A 26,798-nucleotide genomic window follows, 5' to 3' on the forward strand; every position below is an offset into this window, starting at 1 on the left:
GTGTCAACCTGGTGAGGCTATGGTGCCCAGTTGTTCGGTCAGACATTGGTCTAGGTGTTGCTGTGAAGGTTTTTTGAAGATAGGATTAATATCTACAGTTAGTCGACTTTAAGGAGACTTAAATGAGATTTCCCTCTATAAAGTAGGTGGGCCACATCCAATCAGTTGAAGGGATGAGGGAAAAAAACGAGGTTTCCCAGAGAAGAAGGAATTCAGCCTCCAGATGTCAGGCTTGCCAGCCTCTACAACTGCATGAGCCAATTCCTTAAATCAATCTCTTAATTTATATATTTGCGTATATCTTGCTGGTTCTGTTTCTCCGGAGAACTCTAATAGGATATAGGCAATTTTTATTTCCACCTTTTCGTAAAACTCTTTTCTAACTTTTTCAACAGTGAATAGTTATTTTTTAATGTAATAAAGACAAATTTAAAAAAATTATAAGTGGCCCCTGTCAAATTTATCTAAAGACTCATGGTGCCCATTTTAAATTGGGTTCCACTGTTCTCAAATCTGAGCGGTATACACTTTTCTAGAAGCACAGCTTTCACATAAAATAAAGGACGCTGTTGATGCAGTGAATCAAAATCAGGAGCACAAAAGTAGGTGCCATTTACCGAGTACCTACTATGTGTGATCCACTCTTCTGAGAACTTTGCGAATGCCATCTCAGTTTACCTGCCTGGGAACTCTGCAGGGTCCATAGTAAACTCTCATTTTACGGATGAGAGACACAGGGCTTAGAGAAAGGGAGGTTATGTGACAGTACTAGGGACCCACTGTTAGCGAAAACGTGCTAAGGATTATCTCAGAAAGACAATGCTAATCCTTGGGGAAAAGTGAAGCAAGCTACAAAAATCAACAACTCTGATACAACTCTGTCTTCCCCTGCACAGTCCTGGGTTGGGGAGGGTCTCAGACCCACAGGGTGGTGGGAGAGGGCTCCAGGAAGGAGCCCTGTTTCTTTAGCATATACGTATATATCGATATTTAAGTGCAGAGAAAAGGATATGAAATTACTCCCCAGGCAGAAGGATGGTGGAGGAGGGGGGAGGGAGTCTAGGAATGAAAATTTTAAATCTCAGCTGTCAAAGGCACCCTAGTGATTACCTCTACCACCTGGCACCCTGTAGCCTGAAATTGCTCATCGTGGAGGCAAATCTAGCAAGCTGAGAAGACATCTGGAATTGGGTTAAATGACTGATTTCCGGAGCATGCCGCAGGCTCCCGCCACCCAGCACCAACTCCTCCACTTCCGCACCTCTCACTCCAGGCTGCTGCGAGAGGCTGGTGAGAAGTGATGGTGGTGGATGCCGTGGTCCAGGCCTCAGTTTCCCCACATGTAAATGATAGGGAGGGGGTTAGACTATGCATTCTCTTCTGTACAGGACAACCCTCCATCCCCCAAATGAGGAACTGCCAGACCCCAAATGGCACTAGTGTCCCGTGGGGGAACATGGGACAGTCTCCCATCCCGTGGCCCAGGATGCACCGAGGGACGTGCCATTTCATCGGTCACCCTGAGGAAGATTTAATGATGCTCAGAGAATGTGCTGTACGAGGTGAGGATGGGGAGGGGAGTCAGGCGTTTAAGCTAAAGATTTACAGCAATGAGATGAGAAGCTGGAAGCAGTGTGGACGAAACCTCACGTAACCAGAAAACTCAATTAGCTGATGCCAATCAAGTTCCAGGGCAGAGACGCTGCCCTTACTCTCAGAAATAAGGGGACTCGCCTTTTCTCTTTAGACTCCACCAGTGTTTATTGAGCCCGCACGGATGCCAGGCTCCAAGCTGGGTGCTTTGGATCCACTGAATCTTTGCAGCAGCCATGAGCAGTAGCTGCCATGGCTGGCTCAAGGAGGCACTCTGGCTTCCAGGGTCACAAAGCTGTCTAAGGACAGAGTGAGATCAAAGCCAAGTTGCTCTGTCTCCCAAGTCTATGCTTCTTCCAATAATAATAATGCTACTATGATGATTAGATGCTTATAATCATATCATAATATCATTGTTATCATCACAGCCACCATATATGGGTCACGTGCTATCAGCCAGGAACTAGGTTCAACTGTTCACACGTGCGGCCCCGTTGAACCCTTGCATCATTCTGGTGGTATAAGGATCCCCATTTTTACAGATGCAGAAACTCAAGCCTCAGAGGGCTGAAACCGCTTGACACAAGTCACCCAGCTTATAAGAGGCAGAGCTGAGACTGGAATCTAAGTCTGAGATCCTTCCATTTTTGATGATCTTATCGAATGCTCTCGCCGTACTAGGCACTGTGTAAGCACTTGATACACTTTAACCTCCTAATTCCTATAAAGAAAGTCTCACTCTCCCCATTATACAGAAAGGGAAACAGAGGCTCAGAGGGGTAAGTGACTTGCCTAAGGTCACACAGCTGACAACCAGCAGCATCTGGATTCTAACCTGGGAACATCTGAGCTCCGAGTCCTCACACTCTGGGCTGTCCCTCTTTAAGGAACCACCCCCAGGCCCTGTTTGAGCATTTTCAAAACACTGTGACCTATATTCACTCCCCTTTGACCACTAATCATTCATAAAGGCTGTCACTCTGAGGTCTCTTGACTCTGGAGTCGGATTCTCTTTAAGCACCTAAAAATGCCTAGAACTTGACACTGAGTCTCCAGAACCATATTCAAGTTGTTAACCTGCCCCTTCCCCACCAGGACCCTATTCGAGGGACCATCTTATAATCCTCCTGGGTCCCAGCTGGGGCAATGGTTTTGGGGCTGAGGCCAAGGGAGGCCCCCTCAGGACTGGTGTGGTCCTGGGTACACTGTAGGGGTGCAAAGCCCACCACCTTTTATCCTATAGGGTGGATCCTTCCTGGAGCCCTCTCCCACCACCCTGTGGGGTCTGAGACCCTCCCCAACCCAGGACTGTGCAGGCGAAGACAGACTTGTATCAGAAGGCGTTGGGGGTTTGGGGGTACGTGTGGGTGTGAGGGAACCAATGGGGCAGGAGATGCAGACCATGAGGGTAGCTTGGGCCTGGTTGTAGTGAGGGTGTGTCTGGGAGGTGGGACACTTGTGCACAGTGTGTGCGACAGGGAGGCAGTGTGTGCATCTTGTGTGTGTGCGCGCTTGTGTGTGTTTGACTGGGTTTGTGATGGTGTGAGTAGAGATCTACCTATTTGGGTGCGTGGATACTGAGCTCTGAGACTACAAATGTGGCCCCGTGGACCTGGTTCATCCGAGCGCATTTGGGTCTGTCCATGTGGGAGTCTAGGACCCTGTGTGAGCAGGTGTATGTCCACCTGCCTGCCTGGTCTCTTGACAGTGGGCACTGGGCTGTGGCTGGGTGCTTCGGGCTGTGACTGTATGGTTGTGCACTGGACCTCTACGGGATGAGTCTTATCAAGGGGAGGAGACATAATCTTGGATGCTCTCTCTGGGTTGCCTGGCAACCATGTACCAGGGAGGAGAGCTCCCCCTCTTCTACCAGAAGGCCTGGCTGAGCCTCAGCCAGCCTCCCACTGGACTGGCCCAATGCCACCAGGGTTGGGCATTTCCCAACAACCCCTGAACAGCCAACACTCAGATTCGAACAAAACCTTATCTCCTCAGTGCAAGGCCACTTCATGCTTGAGCCATACGAGAGAGCAGAACAGGAGGGGTGGGCCCCTCTGCTGAAGTCCAGCCCAGACTGAGTCTCTCCCCAGGATGTCAAGACCACAGAGACCCTTACACCTGGCGCCCACAGACAGGTGCACTGTTGGTATCGGTCCAGGTCCTGCATATCACAGAACACCTTGCATATGGGTATCTGTACAGGAGTGTGTGTGTCTGACCGTAGGCATGTGAGAGCAGGAGTTCACCCACGGTAGTCTTTGGAGTCACCTGCTATTAGGGGCTCACCCTTGGATCCTCTTGCAGACATGACCTTGAGTAACTGAGGGCACTGGGGTATCACTCAGGGCCCTGTGAGCCCATAGGCTCTTCATCTAGGCCTCTGGCCAAATGCTCTGCCCTCCTATCACCCCCAGCTGGATGCCTGTCTTTTGGGCCACATCAGCACGCATCTCCAGATGGCCTCGAGGGCCCAACTCTGACCCAGGGGCTCCAGAAGAGGCCATCCGGCCTGGCACCACACCAGAAGGCCATGGTACTTCCCAGGACCATGGCACTTCTCTGGACGAGCTGCCCTGGCCAAGGAGCGAAGACCAGTGGCTCAGAGACATGAGTTCGAATCCCAACTTTGCTTCTCCTCCCCGAAAGGTGGCGTCTTCACCTGTCAAACGGGCAGCTCTCCTCCACACAGTGCACACAGGCAGCTCCACCCTTCTTCACTGACCTTGGCATGTTTCCTCTCCTTTTGGAGGCTCAGTATTCTCATCTCTAAAATGGAGGCATAAACACTGGGTGGATCATTCAGAGATGGACATGAATGCGATTTGTCAGTACAGTGGAAGGGACAGGCAAAGGGCTGTGAATCTGTCTCCTTAGAGGAAGTAGAATTCCTACCCTGGCATCTCCCCAGATGATTTTCTCCTGCGTTCCTGGATGCCAGGAGGCCAGATTGCAAGTGTGGGAAGAGGAAGGAAGACTCTGTAAGCCCAGCTCTGCTGAGACAGGTCTCCCTTTGACATTTAAGCATCTGCTAATGAGTCCCTGACCCTCCCAGCTTAGAAAGTAGAGCTGAGCTGAATGCCCTGAATACCAAGTAAGGTGACGTTTTCAGAGGCCTTAAAGGGCCAGAGAGGGATCAAAAGCTGCTGCTGTGAGTCTCTCTTGGGTCAAGGTGTGCACTGGGGTGGGGGGCGGGAGGGGAACAGGTTTGGGAAGTTAGTTCTAGGAGCAGTGAACCTGCTGGATGTGGGGTCTTCCTACAGTCTTGCCCACTCTACTTTTGGAGGGAAACCACATGGATTCACAGAGAATTCTGTGATGTCTAATGGGAAGGTCGGACTCCCAGGGATCTGGGGAACACTTTGGAGGTCACCTCTCTCTGCAGGTTGCTCTCCATTATGGCTTGGTGATTGGAACACTGAGAACATGCACGGTGGCCAACACATTGAATCCTCCTGCTACCCTCATTTCCTCCATCTGTAAAATGGGTTGGGTCACCGGTTCTCCACACCAGTGGTGAGAGGCTTTCTTTTCTCTTATGTCTGAAAACAAAAGAGAAGTGGCCATCCTGGGTCCCTCGACCTTCCTAACACTCTCCTGTGATACAAAGAATTTTGGACTTCCACAGCAGCAGGTAGATGCCTTCCTGTTTGCAAAAAAAGCTCTCGTGCCCAGCAGAAAGGGCCTTGGTTTTGAATTCAGACAGACCTGGGTCAGCAACTTACTTAGCTGTGTGTCCTTGGACTGAGCCTTGGTCTCCTCATCTGTATATGGGGATCATTATCTCTACCCTGCACAGGTGGGACAGAAGGTGATGCAATGACATTTACAGTGCCTGAGACCTACCAGGATTCAGTCAGTGTCTCTTCCTGCTCCTTTTCCATTGCTCGTTCATGATATGTGAAGGGTGGCTAGATGGCAGGTAGGAGACACTATCAGTGCCCCATGAATACACTCCTGGCACTCACCATCCCAATGTAGGCTGACAGTGACCTACTGTAAACACCTAGGGTATGTGAGGGACAGACTGCACTTGCCAGGGAGTTAATCTCCCTGGGAGCCACCCTCAGCCAATGATGGGTGAACGTTGAAGGATAAATACTGCAGCTTCCTGCTCCTCCAATGGGACATCTCTGAAGCACGCTCTCCACCACCTCCCACAGCTCCCCAGTGGGATTAAGCCTCAGCTGTCCGCAGTAGTGACCTCCTTTGTAAAGGGCAAGTACTGGCTCCTTCCCTTCCCTTTCTCACGTCTGAGGTGCATCCTGGGGTCATGATTCAAGTAAACCAAAGCTCACATCCTTGTCTCTGGGAGAACCCAACTTAAAATATCTTGGATCTTTGACCATTCTTAATTCACAAGGGAAATCTGCACAGAGTTCAGAGCCACTGCTCTTCACAGCCTGTAGCCTGTGAGAATGGCGCTCCCTGGAGCTGTGCAGTACACAGTCCGTGGACAATAGCAGCAAGCCTGAGTAGTGTCTTCCTAACGACAAACCCTTGCTGAAGAATAGCAACAAAGGTAATAATAACAGCTGTTTATTGTAGGTCGTTAGTGCTAAGTATGTTACACATATCACACCTCAATTAATCCTCACAACAACTTAAGAGGTAGAGGATGCTATTATCCTGTTTTGCAGGTGGAGACCCCGAGACGTAACAAGATTTGGTCACTTTTCCAGCTCATACAGCTAGTGGGGGAGTAGAGCAGGGAGTTGACCCCAATCTTATTTGACATCACATCCTAGGTTCCCACCTCTCTGCTATTCTGCAGGAGGCCTGCCGAATTCCAACATGGTTGGGCTCCAGAGACCCCAAGCTAGCCACCTGAATTTCCCAGAATCCCTCTGAGGCTCCACAGTAGGGGTCCAAGGATCACAAAAGCCCTTGCCCCACATTCTGATAATGTCAGCTCTTCATTGCCAGGCCAGCTGGGATGGTGCATGCCCTCGGAAGCTTGGAGTTTTTACTAGCAAGAGGCGGGCAGAGCAACTGCTCATCAACTCCCTTTACTGGGGGCAGATGAAGAACATCCTGGAACCAGCTGCAAGTATCTCTGAAGTCCATCATCTCTTTGTTCTGGGGCTTCACAAAGATGAGGTAAATCCCACCAGGCATCAGCTTAAAGGCAGGCGTGGAAGAGTTCTCCTTGGTTTGAAAGAGGCCATCACCCCCCGGGTAATTAGGCCAAGCTCTACTGCATTAAAGATGCTGGTGAGGAGGAAAGGCAGTGAGCTGGGAGCCGTTAATGGCTACCTATAATCAGAGAGAGATTGAATTACACAAAGAGCCTAACTGTCCGAGGAGAATTCAAACCAGCTATTTTTAGGCATCACCAAAGGCTCCTGTGAGCTGCTGGAAATTCAAATAGCTTGAGTTGGGTGCTACTCAGAGTGAATTGAGGACTTTTCATTTCAGGAAGGAGGGTGCATCACCACTACTCCATAACAGGCACTGTGCTATGTGCTTTCTCAATTTTATCTCACTTGGTGGTCAGAGCAATCTTTCAAGGTTGGAATTGTCCCCATTTTACAGATGAGGCATTTGAGGCTCAGACAGAATGAGTGGCTTGACCAAAATCAACACAGCAAGGAAGTGAAGGAGCTGGGATAGAAACAATGTCTGCCTGATTTCAAAATCTACAATCATTGCTCCCATAGCCTTCCTGGATTATGGTTCATGGAGAAAAGCAAACCAATCCTCCCCCATCATGATGCAGAAGGAGAAAAAATTTTCTAGCTAACATCTCCTTGGCCCTACACAGCAGAACACATGAAGACCCATATGAATTATAAAATTCAGGGGTCCCCGGCATATATCAAGGGAAAGGAGAGGCCTCCAGGCCCGGCAAAGAAGAAGCTAGACATAGCCCATCCCTCCAATATGACTTTCCATGGTCATTTGAGGCTCCCCTCAGCAGAAGTGGTTAAACTGGAGTATCAGTGAACAAAAAGTACAAGCACTGTACAACATTTCCCTTCTAACCTTCAAAGACAAAAAATTGCTAGAACTAACAACAGTACACAAGAGTCACTATGTAAATTGTGATCCATAAGTCAAAATCTATTTTTTCAGTGATAACATGAGCTTCATAATACTTTCACCAAGATAGAAAAGAAAAAACAAGAGGGAAAAGTGCTGAGTCCTGGGAGAGGCTGGTCTGCAGTCATGGGGGTTTTAGGCAGCACTAAAGGATGGTCAGGACCATGGACAGCCACCCACGGGACCCACATATATATTGTATATTTTGTGTAATTCTAATGAACCTTTCAATGCGAATCTTGCAAGAATATTTCAGGCAAATGAAATCTCTTGCAACACCCTATAAAGCCACAATACTCTCAAATCACCAGCAGGTCTCTGCCCCTGGGAGGAGAAGCTACACTTGCTGACACATTTAGCAAACTGCTGTGAAAAAATGTAATCCAACCAAGAAGGAAGACCATTTCTCGGTTCTTTTGTAACAAGGGCAAAGAGCCCATGTGCCCGAGAGTCTGTGGCAAGAAAGAATAGCAGGGTGCCTGCAGACATTTGCTCTGCCAACCTTTTAATGCTCTCACTACTGTAGGAGCATTCCATCACCTCAGAAACACGTAGGCTGGCTCCCCACGCAAGGTGGACACCCCACCAGAGTGGTGCTTGGGCGATAATAAGCCTCCTTTGGATCTTCACAATCATTAAGAGTTCTGTGCCACTGCTCAGGGAAACACAATTAGGACACGGTGTTAATACAAACTAATGACTCTACAAATGGAATCTGGTTTCCACCATACCTGTTTCCTGGAGTGTTTGCTCATTGCCCTCCCTAATGTAATACATGCTAGTGTTGTGTGCCAGTGGAAGGCCTCCCTTTCTGACTTATTTGTGTATAAATCAGATCTCAGGAATGGGAAGCCACTGAGTCAGAACAAAGGCACTGGATATTCTGTATTGGGTAGAGTTAGGACGCAGGGCAGAGGAGAGGTCAGGGGTCAAGGAAGAAAGGAGGCAAGTTAAAGCCAAGGAACCCTCCCAAAAGAGAGGCAATGGGGTCCAAAATCCAATCCACCAAGAGGTCAAGGTGTCTACAGCACTATATAGAGTTAGCACTCAAACTAGGAGTCAGAGACCTGGGTTCCAGCCTATGCTCGGTCCCTAAGAAGCACTGTGGCATTGGAAAAATCATGCCTGCCCATCATTTCTAGAAATTACCTCTCAGCTTTTGCACACTCTTTTCCCTCTGCCTAGATTTCTCCCCCACCCTTTGGCAATTTCTTGAGTCTGGATATCCTCCTTTTTTACACCAGGCAAAAATCCTATGCATCTGTCAAGCCCTTAATCAGTCAGCCCTTTTCTGTGGAGCCTCCAGCAGGGCTGTTCAATTTAGCCACTTGTGCTGTCTGGGCCTCAGTTTCTAAAGCTGTAAAATGAAGCGTCAGTGAGGAAGGTGCTTCCAACAGGTTATTCAGAACATCACCTTTGATGATCCTTTCTTTTGTTCATGGCTGAATACACAACTCTCCCTTTCACCTGGAAATCTTAGAATGAGATTCAGCTCAAATGTTGCTCCCGTGGCTCCTATATATACCCCCCGTGCTTGAACAGATCCCACTCGTCTTGGGTCTGTCTCTCCACTAGATGGTGATCTCCTTGAGGGCAGGGACTGTGCTTGGTTCCCCACTGTCCTCTCCATGCCTAATGCTACCCATGGGACAATCAGGTGTTTCAGGAACAGCCCCCACGCTCTCTCCAAATACCATGCTGCCAACTGGGAGCCCACCAGGAGTCCCAATGTGACAAACCATCTGTCTCCTTATCCAAGCCACTTCCATTCTCATCTCAGCCACAGTAGCCTTGAGATTAGTAAGGCTTAGATTTCCTTCTGGAGTTTACAGCTGAAGGTGCCCAAGCTTCCAACCTTGTACAGTGACGATTCAGAACAACTGGGGTGGACTTAGAGAATCCAGGACTCCCCTCTCAGTAGAAATGAATGGGTTCCCCGTCTTCGACATAAACACAGAGATTCCTTTCTCAGATGGAACAAAACACCACTACAGAGGTGGGCAAGCTGAGGGGCACAGCAGCATTCCCATCAGCCTCAGGGGTTTCTCACCAGCCGCCACCCAGACAGCCCTCCCACTGCTACCAGGGCAAAACACACCCAATTGTAACGGGATCTAGCGGTCTCGGTGTGTTGACGTTTATATGTTTCAGCTGACTGAAAAATCTTTGATGGTCCACGAGAGTGTTATTATACCAGGTGATCTCAATAGTGTGTGTGTGTGTGTGTGTGTGTGAGAGAGAGAGAGAGAGAGAGAGAGAGAGACAGACAGACAGACAGACAGACAGACAGAGACAGAGACAGAAAGACAGGAGAATGTTCATATTACCCAGCCAATCTGAACATTAACCAAAAGGAGGTCTAGCTAATAGTGGCTGATGACATACACAGCCCAATTCTTGTTATCTAGCTCAGCATCATCCACTAGAATGTTCTAGTGGCATCAGCTTTCCCTCTAAATACACACAACTTTAAGGCCATCTCTTCATATGGTCAATGTCACCATCAAAATAATGTAAACATTGGCATAAAGAAATCAGCATTGGGGATGATAAATCTGCTATCAAATTAAAACCTCATTACACTAATGGCCAAACCAGAGACTTGCTGTATGGACATTATCCAGCCTGGATTTCACACACCCTCCCTGCCCTCTGCCAGCCAGACCTGCAGAGCTGGATGAACTGAGGCAACGATGGGGAGGCAGATGGTGCCTCTGTTTCTAGAAATCAGCCACTTTGTAAACTGGCGGCACGCGGGACCCCGTTGTAAAGCAAAGCTTGAACAGGGCTTCAGAAACATGGGGTTTGGAAAACAGAACACAGGGTCAAGCACACCAGCAATGAATTTTTATAAACAATGACATTCATACGGAAGAGGCCTTTCTCTGCATGCAGACAGGCATTAAGGTTCTGCCAAATCCACCTGGGTGGGCAGGCTGCCATTCTGGGGCGGACCTTGTCAGCTCCACGGAGGTCTAAGGCCTTATTATTCAAAGTGTGGTCCATGGACCAGCAACCTAGCATCACCTAGGAACTCCTTAGAAATGCAGAATCTCACTGGCTGAATCAGAATCTGCATTTTAACAAGATCTCCCTAGGGTTCATTGGAGAATTCAAGTTTGGGATTCTTAGTTCTGGATTCCTATTCCTACCTCAGGACTGCATCAGAAGAGTAACCAGGACAAACCTCAGCCCTCTGTCTTTCGTCAAGGCCATTAGCTCTTCGTATAGGTCTGAAGGTCACCTCTGAGGTCACAAGACTGTGTGACCTTGGGCAGGCTTACTTAAATTCCTCAAGCCTCGGTTACCTCGCTGTAAAATGGAGATAATTAACCATGGTAACTGCCTGAAAAGGCTGTAGGGAAGGGAAACAAAATCAGGCTTGCAGTGGGCTCAGCACGGTGCTTGGCACACGGCAGATGCTTGATAAATAGACATTAACTGCTATTAAACATCCAGAGAGGGGACAACGGGACAATATCCACAGAAGAGGGGGTGGCTCTTCTCCTTGGCCAGTCATCCCCTTCCCTCCCTCAGTTTGGAAACTGGAGAGTTTTTCCAGCAAGACTGAAGCACTGGCAGGCGAGGGATAAATTCTCTCTACAGGAGCATTAAAGGCATAAGCTCTGGACTTGGTTTAAATCCTCTGCTGCTTGTGTGACATTCAGCCTCAGTCTCTTCATCTGTAAAATGGGAGCGGGTGAATAACAGTGCGATTTCAAGGGTCATCGTGAGGATTAGATGTGCTCTCCCACAGAAGGCACTTGGAAAACGGTGAAGTGTTTGCTGTTGTCATTGTCATTGTCACCATCCTTAGACACAATCTGCTTTCAGAAAATGAGGAAGGACAGGCCAGCTCAGGCTCTAGCTGTTTGTTAAGGAGGAAGAGGGGCGTGGCTGAAGGTGAGGCTGGGGCAGGATGATGGCAGCCTTGGAGGGCAGCCAAGGGCTTAGGAGCGGTGGGAGCCGTGGAAGGTACAGGTGGGCGCTCGGGTGGGCGAGGGCAGAGAGGGGAGGGGCCGACTCACGTACACCTGCGGGCTGACTCCTGGGCCAGCTGCAGCCGGTAGACGGAGAGGCGGTTGGCGCCACCGCACACGCTGCCCCGCTCGCCCTTGCAGTCCATGTCACACTCCGCCTCGCTCACGTTTGTCGCCTGGATCTTGTGGCCACAGTAGCACTCGGCGCCGAACTCCAGCCCAGCATACAGGTAACCCCTGGGGGAGGCTGCTGTCAGGCCAGGGTAACTGCCACCATGGAGACCCCAGGGACAGGGTGACTCACCTAGTGAGGAGGCCTGGGGGACGGGAGGGCTCTGGGGACCAGGAGGTCCCAGGGGAAATGGAGAGACAGATGATGGAAGGGGGACAGGGGAGACCTCAGGGAACAGGAGACAGAGGCTTCCAGGAGACAGGGAGACCCCAGAGAAATGAGGAGACTGGGGTTGGGGTCTCCCTATCTCCCTGGAAGAGGGGAAACAAGGAAGACCTTGGGCGTCAGGGAGACCCAAGGAGATCTGAGGTACAGGGATACTCCAAGGGACAGGGGGATCTGGACTGAGAATAAGGAGACCCTGAGAGGGTCAGGGAGGCTAAGGGGTTAGAAAGTCTTGGAGGTGGAATAGGCAGGAATCCAAGAAGGAATCCAAGGAGGTCCCTGGGGGACAGGGAGACTCTGGAAGGGGACAAGCCCCAGGGACCACCTGCTTCCATCCCTGCCTCATGTCTCACACCCCCATACACTTACCCACATAGACACACAACGTCATATTCACACCCATCTACATATACCTTCAACACACAGGACACTTCACACGCACACCCCTCTGGTCCTGTGGCCCCTCTGCCCCAACCACTCTCTTGCTCTTGCCTGTCTAGAGCCACAAGCCAATCATATCTGCAAAGTCCAGCCTCTTTATTCCAGGAAACATCCCCCAGGAATGATGCCTCTATGTCCCCTGAGAGGAGCTGGACCCAGGGGAGGGGGCAGGGACTCTCTTATGTCTTTGGAAGGTGGCAAAACCAAGGTCACGTATCCAGCCAAGTAAAAAATTCCTTTCCTTAAAACAAAAGAAAATATCCAGGCACTGCAAGATTGTCCATTTTTTTCACAGCTCTGGAGTCATTTCCTAAAAAGGACTTTTAGTAAGGACCTGTTCTGTAAACAGATGAAAAGGGAATTGCTTGCTCTGGCTCGCGGGGTAGGTATGAAGTGGTGGGGGAGAGGGGAGTAGGACGACCCCTGCTCAGTCCTCTTGCCCGCTGTGGCCTCTGAGGCACTTTCCAGAATCGTGAAAGCTCCTTGGGGGAGCGGCCTGCAAAATACTGGTCATGCAAGGCTGGACCTACGGGAGGTGTCAGCTCACGCCATCACAAGGGACTTCTGGGGGCTGGCTGGAGAGACAGACCCACCCAGACTCATGTCTCCAAACACCGCTACTACTCGGGTGGCGTGTGATCACACGGTCACCTGGGCAGACGCAGTAAGAGCAGCTTAAACTATCTGGGCATCTTGGAGCTGGGACAGCCTCCTTCTTCCACCTGTCTGTCGCTGTCTCTCTCAAGCCTTGGTTCTCAGGTGCCCTTGGGGCCCGTCTCATATCATTGGACCCACTGATTAGAAGGAACACTGGACAGCAGGAGTTTCTAAAATTTCCCAGCTGGGTGTGAAAATCAGAGCAGTGGTGCTCCAACCATAGTTCCAGGACCAACAGCATCCAGTGTCACCTGGGAACTTGTTAAAAATGCAGATTCTTGGGCCCTGCCTCAAACCCACCAAATTAAAAGCTGCGGGTGGGGCCCGGCAATCTGTTTTGAGAGATTCCAGGCGATGCTGACGTGTGCGTCCTGGAGCTCACAGCCTAGATGGAGTGACAAGCGCTTAACCAGAAAACGCCGGCATAGTGAGATGAGGGTTGAGATGGAATAAGTCGCAGATTGTGGAAATGCAGAAGAGGCCCCCAACCTGGCTGGGGTGTCAGGAGAGACTTCTCAGAGGAGGTGACAGCCAAGGTGGAGCTTCAGAAGATGAGTCAGATCAACTCGCGTAATTCACTCTGGTTCAGCGCATACTTTCTGGCTGCCCACATGGGTTTCCAGATGGATACAGAGATGAGTCAGCTGCAGCCCTGCCCCCAAGGGGCTCCCCAGCTAGTTGGGGAGGCAGAAGCAAGAGCGGGTTTGGGCCACAGAATGGCAATAGCTTACACTTGCTCTCTTCCAGGCACCGTTCTCAAATATTTGCTTCGCAAATATTAACTCTTCAACTCCCACAAGACCTCTCGGAGGCCGCGGACTCTGAAATTCACTTCTGTCTCCCCACCGTTCAATACATAAAGAATCAATATCCTCAAGAGCTTGGAGTCCTTCCCAAGCTGGAGATGGTCCTGGGCTCAGGATTTCAATGGTGGACTGTTCTGGAAGCTGATTATAAAGGCGACAGTGTTTCCTAGTCAGGAACTGAGGGAAGGGTCCCTTGGCCACCCACTTGCCCATTTCCACTCCAGCCATGCAGCGGAGCTCCTTTAGAGCTTGTGATCACCAGAGGCAACTGGCTAGAGTCTGAAGATGAGCATGTTAGAGGCTTCTCACGAGCCATCACACGTCAGGGGACCCAGGGCACAGGGGAGGAGAAGGTCAGCTCACTCCACAGTGCCTCTAGGGCAGCAGTGCCGGTTCCCAGGCCTGGACCGAGGGTCCCAACTCGCCAGTCCTCTGGGGCCTCATCCACTCTTGGAAAGTCAGCTCTCTCCCCCCAGTGCATGTTCTAATCAAGAACATCATTTTCTTCTTAGATTGGAAAACACTGTCTGGACAGGTGAGTGTTTCTCCCTGGTAGAGAAACAAATAGTTTCTTGGCTGGTAAACCCTTAAATAGCCCTGTTCCCAGGCTCGCACCTCACCCTTCCCACGGGCATCACACAAGCCTCATGCTCACAGACTCACACTTGCCTGCATGTAAACGCCCACCTGTGCTTTCCCCACAATTTGGGACACTTGCAAACATATCCACAGAGACTCCTGCACTCACAGCTACTGTTATTTAAAGACAGTTAGGTATTGGCATTAAGCTTACAAACATATGACCCTGCATACTGTACACTGCAAACTCACTCCTAGGCAAAGTCTCACGAATTCCCATAGACCAACTCCCTCCTCAGTTGCATGCATGTATGCACACACACGCACACGCGCACACACACACACACACACACACACACACACATCACCCTCGCATCACCCTTTCCTTGTAGCCACACGTTCATCCTCCATCATGCCCTCCCATGAAAAAAGAAAGACCACCACAGGTAGGAATCTGAGAAGGAAGGGGTCTGAACGCCTGGGACACTGGTGGGGCCCTACCGTTCTGCACAGTTGTCCTGGCAACGGAAGATGGTCATCTTTTTGTAGTCGAGAAAGGACACGCCTCGAAGGGCCCGGCTCTGGGTGTCATCCAGGTAGCAGCCGATGTACTTAGCTTTGGGGAGATGAGAAAAGTCAGATTTGGCAGGGGGGACGAAGCTGAAAGGGTTTCAGGAGTAACCAGTGTGCCTCTGGCTATGTGGCCTTGTTGACCTTTTGGTACCAATTCCTTCCTCTGAGCAGTAAAGTAGAAACAAGAGAGACTGAAACTCATGTGCATTGGCAGAACATGATCTATAAGGGCAGTGGTGTCCCATGCGTAAGGCTGTGGGCCCTGGAGGTCAACAGAGAGCAGGGAGGGACCTTTCCAAGGCCAGGGTTAAGGTCATGCCCCTGGGCTCTACTGGTGACAACTGGGCACCCAGTAACCCAAGCCAACATCATTCCCTAAGCACCAAGCAGATGAGACCTGTATTAGGACAGCTCTGAAGAGCTTGATAAGTTGACGGCCTGTTATCATTTCTACAAGATGGCTTAAGGTGTTATTTTCCCTTGGAAGGAACACTGGCCTGGGATATCTCAAGATCTAGGTTGTCATATCACTTTGGTTACATTCTAGTGCTGACCTAGTGCATTTAGGCCTGTTAACCTCTCTGAGGCCTAGTTTTCTTCATTGTGGGGATGAAAATATCAGCCCAATGAGGTTAAAATGGACTTATTTGTATAAACGTCTCTACCACAGTGTCTTGAATATAACAGGCACAAAGTTAAGGTGAGTGGAATAAAAAACCAGCCATTCACAGCGTTGTATAAGTACTTTACAGTTTTCCCACCTTGTGGGCCAAGGTGAATGCTTTCATCCAAAAGGAAATTTTTAAATAATGTAAAACAACTATATAATTACAAACCATTCACTTAGTTTTGTTAAAGTAGTACATGTGTTCCTGTACTTCCTGGTAAATAGTACACAAAGATGGTACTTTACAGTTTATAAAGTCTTTTCCCATATGTTCTTACAATCATTATTATTAATTTGGACATGCACTTTGCTAAGTGCTTTACACATATTGTCTCAGCGAATCCTTAGAATGACCCTATGAGGTAAGTATTAATATTCCCACTCAATGTAGAAGAGGAAACTGAGGCCTAGAGAGGCTAAGTCACATGCCCAAGGAAACACAGCTTATACCTGTGGAGTTAGGTTTGGACCCAAGCAATCTGGCTGCAGAGCCCATGTTCTGAACTACTGCTTGTTTCTCTTTGAATCCGAGGATCTTTGCAATGACCCAGGTGCGATGACCCTTGGTATGCTTAAAGTCTTTTCTTAGATGATTGGACAGAGGCCCAGAAAGGTGAAGTGAACTGTCTGAGACCTGAAACTAATTGATGGTAGAACAAAGATTTAAATCTAGATCTATGGGACCCCAAACCAGTGCTCTTTCCACCCTTGCACTTGGAAATAACTGAAGGTTAGACTGAGGACCCAACCAGCCCTTGGAATTAAACGGCCCTCACAGGGAATGACTGAGGGAAATATTACATGCCACTTGATCTCGTTCATGGGTGGGCTGCTGTCTATTTAAACTGTGGGCTTCTTGTCCCCCCAACTCATGGTGGAGAGAAGGGTCTAGCAGAGGATACAGGATCATTATGGAGCAATTGTTTCTCTCAACACCACCCTGGTAAGTGCAGAATTTGTCAGCCTCGCTGGAGATGCGTCTCCTCCCTGATCACCGTGAATTTCTTTCATAAGACAGAGGTGATTTGGTCAAATAAGAAGAGTCCATCTTTAAAAGAAACATGGCCTCCCTGGAGCGGGCACATCAGATGGTGACAGCTCTGGAAAAGCCTACATCTTGTCACTGTGCTTGTTCAACAATGTATGACCCTCCTGTGTCACAGAAGGAACCACGGCCCTGGGGCATGGATGCTGTTTACATCTGGGCTGGGAGTGAGAACTTCCATGGGCCATGGTGGTGAGAGCTTCACACCACCTTTAGCTCAATAGTTCACTAGAGGACAGAGTGTCCAAGGATGCGAAGGAGGAGAAAAAAGAGGAAGGAGAGGGAGGGAGAGGGGAAGGGGGGAAATGGTTGTTTTATTTTGTCAGCATGAGGTCACTGTCATCAGATCAAAAACTCTGTGTGTGTGTGTGTGTGTGTGTGTGTGTGTGTGTGTGTGTGTGTGTGTGTGTGAGAGGGCGGGGGGAGAATATGTATTGAGTATCTACTATGTGCTATCTACTTTACTAAGTGCCATGCCTTATCTTACAAAATTCAGTCCTCACACCCTTCTTATTAACCCATTTTATAGATGAAGAGGCTGATCCTAATGGCTATTATATCTCTCTGTCTTAGACGCAAATCTTTTGTTTTGGCATATGGTATATGTTCTGACTGGTAACCACTCATGTTACTCCATGTTAGTCGTTTTTATGTAGAATTCGAAACTATGTAGTCTGCCTATGTTACTATAGCTTGGAAGTGTCTCACTTAAAATTTAAGCCCAGATCTGTCCTCCAGCCATTTTACATTTGGGGAGGCTTCACTTCCATTTGGCCCACAGACTTCAGGATCACAAGGCGCCACACTGAGTTCTGATGGAGAGTATCACTCGTGACCCAGAAATGCCGGGCTTGGAGTTGGATGTACTATGACCATGGGTGGTCTCACCTTTGGGTGAGGGTAGGTGCATTTGGCCATATATGGGATAGTGGATTGTGTTAGATGAGATTTTTATAATCAAATTAATAGGGGTGCTAGTGTATGTACACACACGTCCTCTGCGGGGTGAAGGCGTGGACTGTAATGGTACTGTTTCTACCTTCAAAGCACGCCCTCTTCCTATTTTTCTGTTAACAGATCTTAGCTGCCCTGACCATGAGGAGACACTGACCATGAAAGAGCCAATCATATTGCACCTGCCACCAGCCAGCGATTGATGGCTACAGGGAAGGGCACATGACCCATTCTTTGGATTTTTATAGATTAAAGCTGGGAGAAAGAAATCTGTTTCCCTTGGGTTATGACACTGGCATTCTCTAAGGCCAGAGCTACCAACAGCCACCATCCCTGGCATCAAAGTCAGTCTGTACAGGAGAAGAACGAAGCTGAGTCAGAGGTGAGCAGAGATGAGTAAGGAAGAGAAGGGCACAAATCATTCATTTGAAAACCTAGCCCCTTTGGTAGTTTGGAGACAAGACACAATACATTTTCTTCTTTAGCTTAAGCTGATTCAAGATGGGTTTTTGTCCCTTGCCACCAAAGGTGCACTGACTAATATGCTGATTGTCAAGCTAAGTTGCTTGAGTCCACCCAGCTTGGAGAGTCTAGACTACATCCATGTGTAGGCTGCTTTTTCCCATGTACCACGTTCAGTCTCGGCTTGGGAGAAGGGTTTCTCCATCCTCCAAGAGAGGCCTTCCTGGAGGGATGATGGGAGAGGGAGGGTCTTTTGGGAGAAGAGCGGAGATTTGACCATAGGTCCAACTGCCCCTAAGCCTGGGCTTTTAAATGTTATACCACCCCTTCCCTAACCCTCCCACAGGCCAGGCATCAGGCTGAGATGTCCTACATAACAGGTGCTCAAAGACTTGTTGGGTGAACAGATGACCTTCCATTTCTTCATCTGTCAACAGGAGGAAAAAAGAGATACATGGTACCTTCACTGATGCTCTGGAGAAGAATGGGCGTGTTACATACTGTGAACTGATGGATGGGCTGAGCTCTTTGGGTCAGGAAATGGATATTGAATCTGTTTCCTCCTTGCCCTGGGCAAGTGCTGGTGACTCTTTCCCCACTGACCCTTCAGTGCAGGCTGTGGCCAACGCAACCGGTGACGCTGTCCCTGGAGTTCTATCACCCTGCTAGCAATGAGCTCATCAGCAGGGGTACTGTCCAACGCACTTCCATCATTTTCCAAAGGCCCTGCCTCAAGTTCTGCTGTGGTGGCAGAATCTCCCAGAGATGAGGGGGAGATCGAGTATGTAACACAGGGACAAAAATCACAGGTCACTCGAGGGTGAATTAATGGCCGAGTTCACATAATCTATCAGTTTATCTCTGCACCCATCTAAATATTGCTGAAATGGCAAAGTCCTGTCCCAGCCTGCCTATTTATCTCAAGCACAGAAAACAGTGAGGGGTGAGCCCAGGAGAGCACAGGCCTCTGGAAAGGAGCTCTCTTGACTGTGTTTTTTTCCCCTTTCCTTTCCTTTTTTTTTCTTTTGCTTCAATTAATCTTCCTTTTTAAGAAATTTTGCTCTCTTCAATGGAAGTAATTTGTTAAAAAGATAGCTATACATATGCTAATTTGTATTCCTCTTATTTACTGTCTGTGAGTAGATTCACAGACAGGAGGCACTACAGTGTCCTACAAGAACAGTTTTGGAGTCCACCAGATCTGGGTTCTAATCCTGACACTGCAGTAGCCTTGCAGTATTACTCAAGCTCCTGCCTGAAAAGTGGGAAGAGTTATGGGTTGAACTGTGCCCCTCATCAAAAAAAAAAAAAAAAAGATAGGTTAAGTCCTAAGCCCAGTACCTCAGAATGTGACCTTATTTGAAAATAAGGTCATTGGTGATGTAATTAGCTATGAGGTGATACTGGAGTAGGTAGGTCCCAATCCAATGTGAATGGTGTCCCTGTAAGAAAGTGGCTCTCTGAAGACCCAGAGACACAAGGAGAAGGCCATGTGAAAACAGGCAATGACTGGCGTTATACAGCTGCAAGGAATGCCAAGGGCGCCTGCCGAGGCCAGAAGCTGGGAGAAAGGCTTAGAACAGATTTCCTCTTAGAGCCTTTGAGAGCCCATCTTGATTTTGGACTTCTGGCCTCCAGAACTTCAAGGTAATACATTTCTGTTGTTTCAAGACACCCAGTTCGTGGTATTTTGCTATAGCAGCCCTCAGACTCTAATACAAGGGTAATTCTAAGATTGATTGTAAGATTGATCTCTTCATGGAGAAGAGAAACTGTATATTCCTGCTGGGGATTCTCCACCATCTTGGAAAGCTGTCCTTCAAGAGGATCACTCCAGTGCTGTCTGGGTTTCCTCGCACAGGGAATGGAATTTCCTGCTCATATCTAGGCTTCCCTGGGGTAGAAGGGATGCATCTTTCACTTTGGTCAAGGCCCATGGATCTTGCAGGCTCAGCTCAACTATCACCTCCCCCAGGAAGGCAGACATGATACAGCCCCATGACCGAATGGGATCCCTCCTTTGGGATCCCAGAGACCCCTGGCTTACCCCACATTAACACTTTTCTGAAACAATTTTCCAAGTATTGTCCATTATTTTTTCAAATTAGAAATAATTTAGGTCCACTGGGGAAGAATTTTTAACAAAATGAAAAAGTGTTACAGTAGGGGAAAGCAGGATATGATGCTATATATACAGCATTCTATTCTTTAGAAACACACACATAAAGGAAAAAGGAAGGTAAAGGTGATACACCAACAGTGTTGACTGGGACTGTTGCTGGATGGTGGGACTCTGGGCTATTTGTATTTTCATCTCTTTTTTGCTGTGTATTCTAATTTTTCTACTTTGATAATCAAGCAAAAAGTTATTTTGGAAAACATAATTTATCTTTTACTTGCCTGTCTTGCCCCAGGAGGGTGTGAATATTCCTCAGAGGAAAAAAAAAAAACTGTGCTTGAATCATTCTTGGGTCTCCACCTCCCAGCACAGGGCGGGGCATGCAGACATGCAGTAAATATGGAATGAATGAATGAATGAGTGAATGATTGCAGTTGGGGATTCTATAGCTCAGTGGTTAAGAATAAGAGCTTTGGATTCCGACAGAATCGGGTTGGAGTCTGCTCTGCCTCTTAGCAGCTGTGTGACATGGGGGGCAAGTCATTTACTCTCTCTGAGCCTCTGTTTCTTAACGTATGAAAAGAGTTTAATACTTCCTACCTGATGTGAGGCTGAGTATAAGCACACAGTCTCCGACACAGTCTCAGAGCAGACCCTCCATAATCTGCAGAGATTGCACCTTCAGCTGGAGGAGATGGGGAGTGGGTGCCCTGCTGTCCTTTCCAAAAATGCTGTCTAAATATCCCCGTGTCCTTCTTTACACCCAGCCCACCCGCTCTGTAATCTGGGGGAAACAGAAACAGCACAGACTTTGAAATCAAACTGGATTTGGCTCCTGGCTCTGGTAACAACAAGTGTGTTACCTAAGGTAAGTCAAATCACCTCTGTTTTCTCCTACAGAATTACAATATTAATAATAATAGCCGGCACATACTAACTGCTCACTGTGTGCCACACTCTGTGCTGAGTACTTTCTGTGTGTTGAGAAGTGAGACGATGTAGTGGTTAAGGTTCAGGTGTAAGATTCAAACCACCTGGGTTCAAATATTGGTTTACCCCCTCCTCCAGCTGGATAACCTTGGGCAGGTTACCTAGCCTCTCTGTGCCTTAGTTTCTTCCCTGTATGGGGGAGTTAATAACAGCGTCTACTTAATTGAGTTGCTACGAAGATTACATGAGGTAATAGATGCAAAGGGTTTAGAACAGTGCCTGGCATTTAGAGAGCATGCTATTGATTTATCTTATGTAATCATCACATCAGTCATCTGATGTTAAGTACTTTTTATCTCCCAAAGGAAACTGAGGCTCAGAGAGGTGAAGTGACCTGCCCAAAGTGCACAGCCAGCAAGCTGCAGAACTGGGCTTTGAACCCTCATTTGGCTGCTCAGAGCACAGGATTTCACAAGCCTAGCAAGGTGACTGGCACATTGTAGGTGCCAGCTCCACCCAGGAAGTCAGACTTCCTGCCCAGCCTCAGCCCAGCCTGGGAGCATCTCCACCCTCACCTCCTGCGCAGTGATGGGCTCTGAATCCTTTACAGCTTAAATCTTGCATCATTGCATCAAGCAGAGCCCTTGCCAGCTTCAGAGAAAAGCCAAATGTGTTTAGCATCAGGTCAAAGAAGCGTCTCGTTTTTATTAGCGTTAACCTAATATGCTGTCTTTCCTTGCTGAACTCTGAATAAGTTAATCAAGGACAGTCTGAATTTGTGTTTTCTTACTAAGACCACCTGATTCTAAAGCTGCCTGCTGAGAGCTCTGGGGTCCAGGCTTCTTTCTTATTTTCTCTTCCTTCTCTCTTTAGATTTTATAAAATATATAAGATTTCCAGAGGCAGCGGGGATAGCGTGGTAGAGAAGAAGGCTCACAAGCTTTGGAATTAAATGGACGTTGTTTCAAACCTCAGTTCTTCCACTCACTACCTGTGTAACCTAGGGTAAGTGACTTCTCCCTGAGTTTTAAATTTTTCCATTTGTAAAATAGGATAATAGTCTCTAGATAATTACATAAGGCAATGAAGCACTTATAACATGGTCTAGCCAATAATGACCATTCGATAGATGTTTAGCTATTATTTCTACTACTAACAGCAGCAACTATGAAGTGACCTATTATTATAAACCAGGAGGTGTAATAAGCATTTTACATATATCACTCCATTCAAATAACATATGAAAAGCAAATGGGACAGTGACTGGCATGAAGCAGGTGCTCAAGAAATGGTAATAATTACTTGTAATAGTGGCAGTGGTATTTCATTCTCATAACAAATGGGGGGATGTTGTTATTGTCGTTGGATAAATCAATTGTGCCACTAGGGAATCATATTCTATCAAAGGACCTCGATAAACACAGGCAATTACCATTCACATAAGGGCCATGACAGGGAGTACAGAGGAGGAACATTCGATCAAGCCTGGAGTGGGGGTCAGGGACAATTTCCTGGAGGTGAGCTAAGCTGAGATCTGGAGGAAGAGTAGAGCTAAGCCTGTGGAGACACCCCAGGCAGAGGGCTGATCATTCATTCATTTGTCCATCCAATCACTCATTCATTCAACCAGTAGGTACTGAGCGCCATCTTTGTTCCTGGTGCTGTCCCAGGTGCTGACAGAATAAGGTGACCAGGACAGGCACTATCCCTGCCTTCTTGGAGCTGACTGTCTAGCAGTAGAGGCAGACTATAAACAAGAAAGCAAGTAAAAATGAGATACTTTCAGATAGTGATAAGTACTGTGACAAAAATAGAGGTGGGGAATCTGGTCCTGACCAGGCACAAAGTAGGGCTACTTTAGGACAGTCCAGGAAGACCTCTACAGGGTGGCAAGGTTTGACTGAGGTCCAGGAGGAAGGGAGGAAGGGAGCCATGCAAAGATATGGGGAAGAACATCCCAGATGGACAGGACTATCTATACAAAGATTCCGAGGTAGGATAAGACTTGGTGTGTTCAATGAACAGCAAGAAGGACAATGAGGAGGAGTGTGTGGTGAGGAGGGGCAGGAAATGTTATAACATGAGGCTGGATTGGTGGGCCATGGTGGGGACTCTGGAATTTATCCTAAGTATGATGGGAGCATATCCTAAGGTGCAGGCTTGTGGCAAACTTTGGCAAAGTAGCAGAAGGAGTTTGGAGTGGCTGGGGTGAGACGAAGCTTACTGATTGGAGAAGATAGAGAGGGAAGCCACATCATGATTTCTCCATCAGTGTAGCACCTCACACCTCAACTATGCCTACAAGACGGGGTCCCTTACCCAGGTAGATTCACAAGAATTTCCTGATCACCCCTAAGAATTTACTGTGTGCAGGCATTGTGCTAGGTGTTTCCATAGCCATGTCTCATTGAACTCTCAGGAGAAACCTGGCAGGGAGGGGGTCATTATTCCCATTTTACAGATGACAAGACTGAGGCATGAGAAGGTAAAGCCACTTGCCTGGACCACACGGCTGGTTGGAGCGGAGCTGGACTATGAATCCAAGTCCTCCAATCCATTCTGCCACCTCCCACAATCCCCTTCACCTCCCTGTGAAGTTTTCGAAGAGGCAGAATTCTAGGAAATTCCCGAGGGTGGGACGGTAGGGTCTTCTGGATGCTCCTGAGCCAGGTGCAGGATGGGACTGAAGCAGGGAAATGTGCTCCCCGGGATGAGTCCCCTCCGTTAGTCCTGCTTCCTTCCGCGGTGGGAGAAGGGGTTTTTCATAGGTTGAGTCACAGCAGAAGCGTGACACGTGGCAGGGAACACAAGGGCTGGGGAGGTTTTCCTTCTGTCCTGATTGGTCGTAGATCCTCTGTTCCAGATTCTGGAAACATCCATTCGTGTTAATCTCATGAACTGCAGGGGTTGTGGGGTCCTTCCCAGAATGCGGGTTAGATGGGCAGACATAGGCTGACTCTGGGAGGTAGTCATAGAGCCAGCATCCAGGCCAGATGGGTCTGATTTGAACTTACCACTTACCAGTTATGTGGCCCTGGAGAAGTGTCTTCACTTCTTCAAGCCTGTTTCCGCGTCTGTTAACTGGGCATAAGTTCATATTCCTTGTTTATGTCCGTGGAGTGTAGTGAAAATCAAATGAGGTAATGTACTTACGAAGAAAAGCCCTTTTTGACTGTGACAGGCTAAGAAAACGCAACGAAATATGCCCAGGGCGATGAGGTTCCCCAAGTGCCATCACTGAGAGATCCAGCAAAGTGAACTGAGAGGCAATGCAGTGGAGCAGAAGCTCTGCCACTAGCTAGCTGTGTAAACTTGGGCTCTCAGTGCCTCAGTTTCCTCACCTTTAAAATGGGAATAATAGCACCTATCACATAGAGTTGTGGTGATAATTCAATGCATGTCAAGTGCTTAGAAAAGTACTTGGCCCTTAGTAAGTACTCAATAGATGCTAGGTGTTGTGATTTTCAAGTGTATGTAACAAGGGCTAAAAAAGGCTGCAGGGGAGGGTCAGACTTTGGACTCTGACAGATTCAGGGTTCAAATCTAAGCTTGGCTGTGTACAAGCTGTGTGACCTTGGGCAAGCTACTTAATGTCTCTGAGCTTCAATTTTCTCCTCTGTGAAACCTCCTGCATGTATGATGACCGGTTCCTATTAAACACTGAACACTGGCAGCTGTTATTATATTATTATTATCACCATCCCCCTTCCCTTCTCCTCAGCCACCTTCCAAGCCCAGATGCTCACCCCTCTTACCTCGCTCCTCCTCCTTCTCCCGGATGACCCTCCCCTTGAGGGCCCGGCTCCAGGCTCCCCCGTAGTCCCCCAGCTTGGCTCTCTCATTCCCGTCCTTGCCCTTGAACCAGGGTCCATACCTGCGGGCGATGCTTGAGGTTTCACCTGTATCCCGGAAGGCTCTGCCCAGATTTAAGTCACCCAAAAAGGGCAGCTCAGCACCCTCCGCTGGGGCCCCTGCAGCGGGATTGGCCTGGTTCTGGGAGACAGCAGGCTGACCCACAAAACCAGAGTGAAGGAAGACAAGGCTCCCAGCTGTCAGGTAGAGCACCAGGAAGGTAAAGAAACGTACAGGTTTCCTGCGGAAGTACCGCTGGAATTTGAACCAGAGCTTGGCCATAGCGGGATCATTCCGGACTGGATCGTTTAGGCTCCGCTGGGGGCTGGGGGGTGTGATCCAGGGAGGGAATGGAGGCAGGGCTCTGCTTCTTAAGCTTCCCTTAGGGATGGAGCCCCTGGGGGTCTTCAGTCTTAATCCGTCTGCGAAGGTGACTGCCAAGATCAGAGCGGGAGGGCAAGCCCAATGCTTGGCTGAAGCCAAGAGAATAGAGGACAGAGTTCACCAGCCCTCCTGGAGTCCAGGTGAGCTTCTTTGGGCCATGAAAGGGGTTTTGAGGCTCGGGACACGCAGGAGTTGGTCCCATTTTCCTACATCTTGTTCTTTGCCTCAGAGTTCCCAAAGAACTTTGAAAATAGCAATTGGAGGAGGATTTTGTGAGGGTTCAGCAGCAGCTGGAGTTTGCTTCTTGCCCTTTCTCAGTTGCTCAGGCCTATAGGGGCTGGATTATTTCACTGAGGGCTGTGTCTGGCCTCTTCCCCAGCTGGGGACCAAGCTCAGCGTGTCCACCTGGCAGAAACAGAAGCTAGCGGGCTTTCATCCGGTTAAGCATTCAGGCTCAGGGCTGTCACCTGCAAAACAGCACAGGTACAGGCATAAGAAATCTCCTCATAGAGGCCAGAACTTGAAGCGTTCTTGAACATTCTCAAGGGGGGATGCAGAGCCAGAGAGGGGAGGAAACCAGTGGCTCAAAGCACCCAGCAGTGCTGGGTAGAAGCGAATCCTACTGGGTCCTGGTTTGAGGGCAAGCTTTATCTTGGACAAGCACAGGTTCTTATGCCCCACACGTCTGCATATTTGTCAAATATACACTGATTCGTGGGCTACTTCAAGGCCAAAAAGTACTTCCTAGGTCCTTGCTGAACTGTCTGCTGCACCTGGCTGGTACTGAACCAGATCAAATTCATTCATTTTTTTCCCCAACAAATGTTTAGCGAGCACCTACTGTGTAGCAGGCACTGTCCCAGGTGCTGGAAATAGAGCTGTAAACCAGAGAGACACAGTCCCATCCCTCACAGGGCTCACATTATAATGGGAGAGATCAAAACCATAGCCCCTCTCTTCTATCCAAGGAAGAAAAGAAGGAAGGAAAGCAGAATTATTTAGCAACATACACATTCACTCAGTATTTACTGAGTGTCTCTGGTATGCCCTGCTTTGTGCCAAGCCTTCTATGTGTATTAATGATTCTTCCCCATGTTCCTGTGGGAAGTAACTATTTCCCATTTTACAGATGAGGAAACTGAGGACACACAGCTGGTGAGTGGTGGAGGTGGGATTTGAACCCAGGATGGTCCAAACACAAAACCGCAGCTCTGAACCCCTGCCTTTTTTATGCTGTTTCTCCAAGTGATGGTCTGGGCATCACTTGGGAATCCAGAGACAGCCCCCGAAGCAGCAGCCCACCTCCACTGCCTCCCAATG

At 48.5% G+C, this 26,798-nt stretch overlaps 1 protein-coding gene across 1 annotated transcript in view; it reads right to left on the reverse strand.

Annotated features, from left to right (window-relative positions):
• The window catches only part of WSCD2 (WSC domain containing 2), a 43,763-nt gene extending 18,316 nt beyond the window's left edge, over positions 1-25,447 (reverse strand). The window contains exons 1-3 of the mRNA XM_007106005.3: positions 24,998-25,447; positions 14,994-15,108; positions 11,665-11,849 (exon numbers count right to left, since the gene is read on the reverse strand). Coding sequence (XP_007106067.1) covers positions 11,665-11,849; positions 14,994-15,108; positions 24,998-25,376 — 679 coding nt within the window. The 5' untranslated portion in view covers positions 25,377-25,447. The remainder of the gene's footprint in view (positions 1-11,664; positions 11,850-14,993; positions 15,109-24,997) is intronic.
• Between the last annotated feature and the right edge of the window lie 1,351 nt (positions 25,448-26,798).

The sequence above is a fragment of the Physeter macrocephalus genome, chromosome 19, assembly GCF_002837175.3.
Source record: "Physeter macrocephalus isolate SW-GA chromosome 19, ASM283717v5, whole genome shotgun sequence".
NCBI classification, from domain to species: Eukaryota; Metazoa; Chordata; class Mammalia; order Artiodactyla; family Physeteridae; genus Physeter; species Physeter macrocephalus.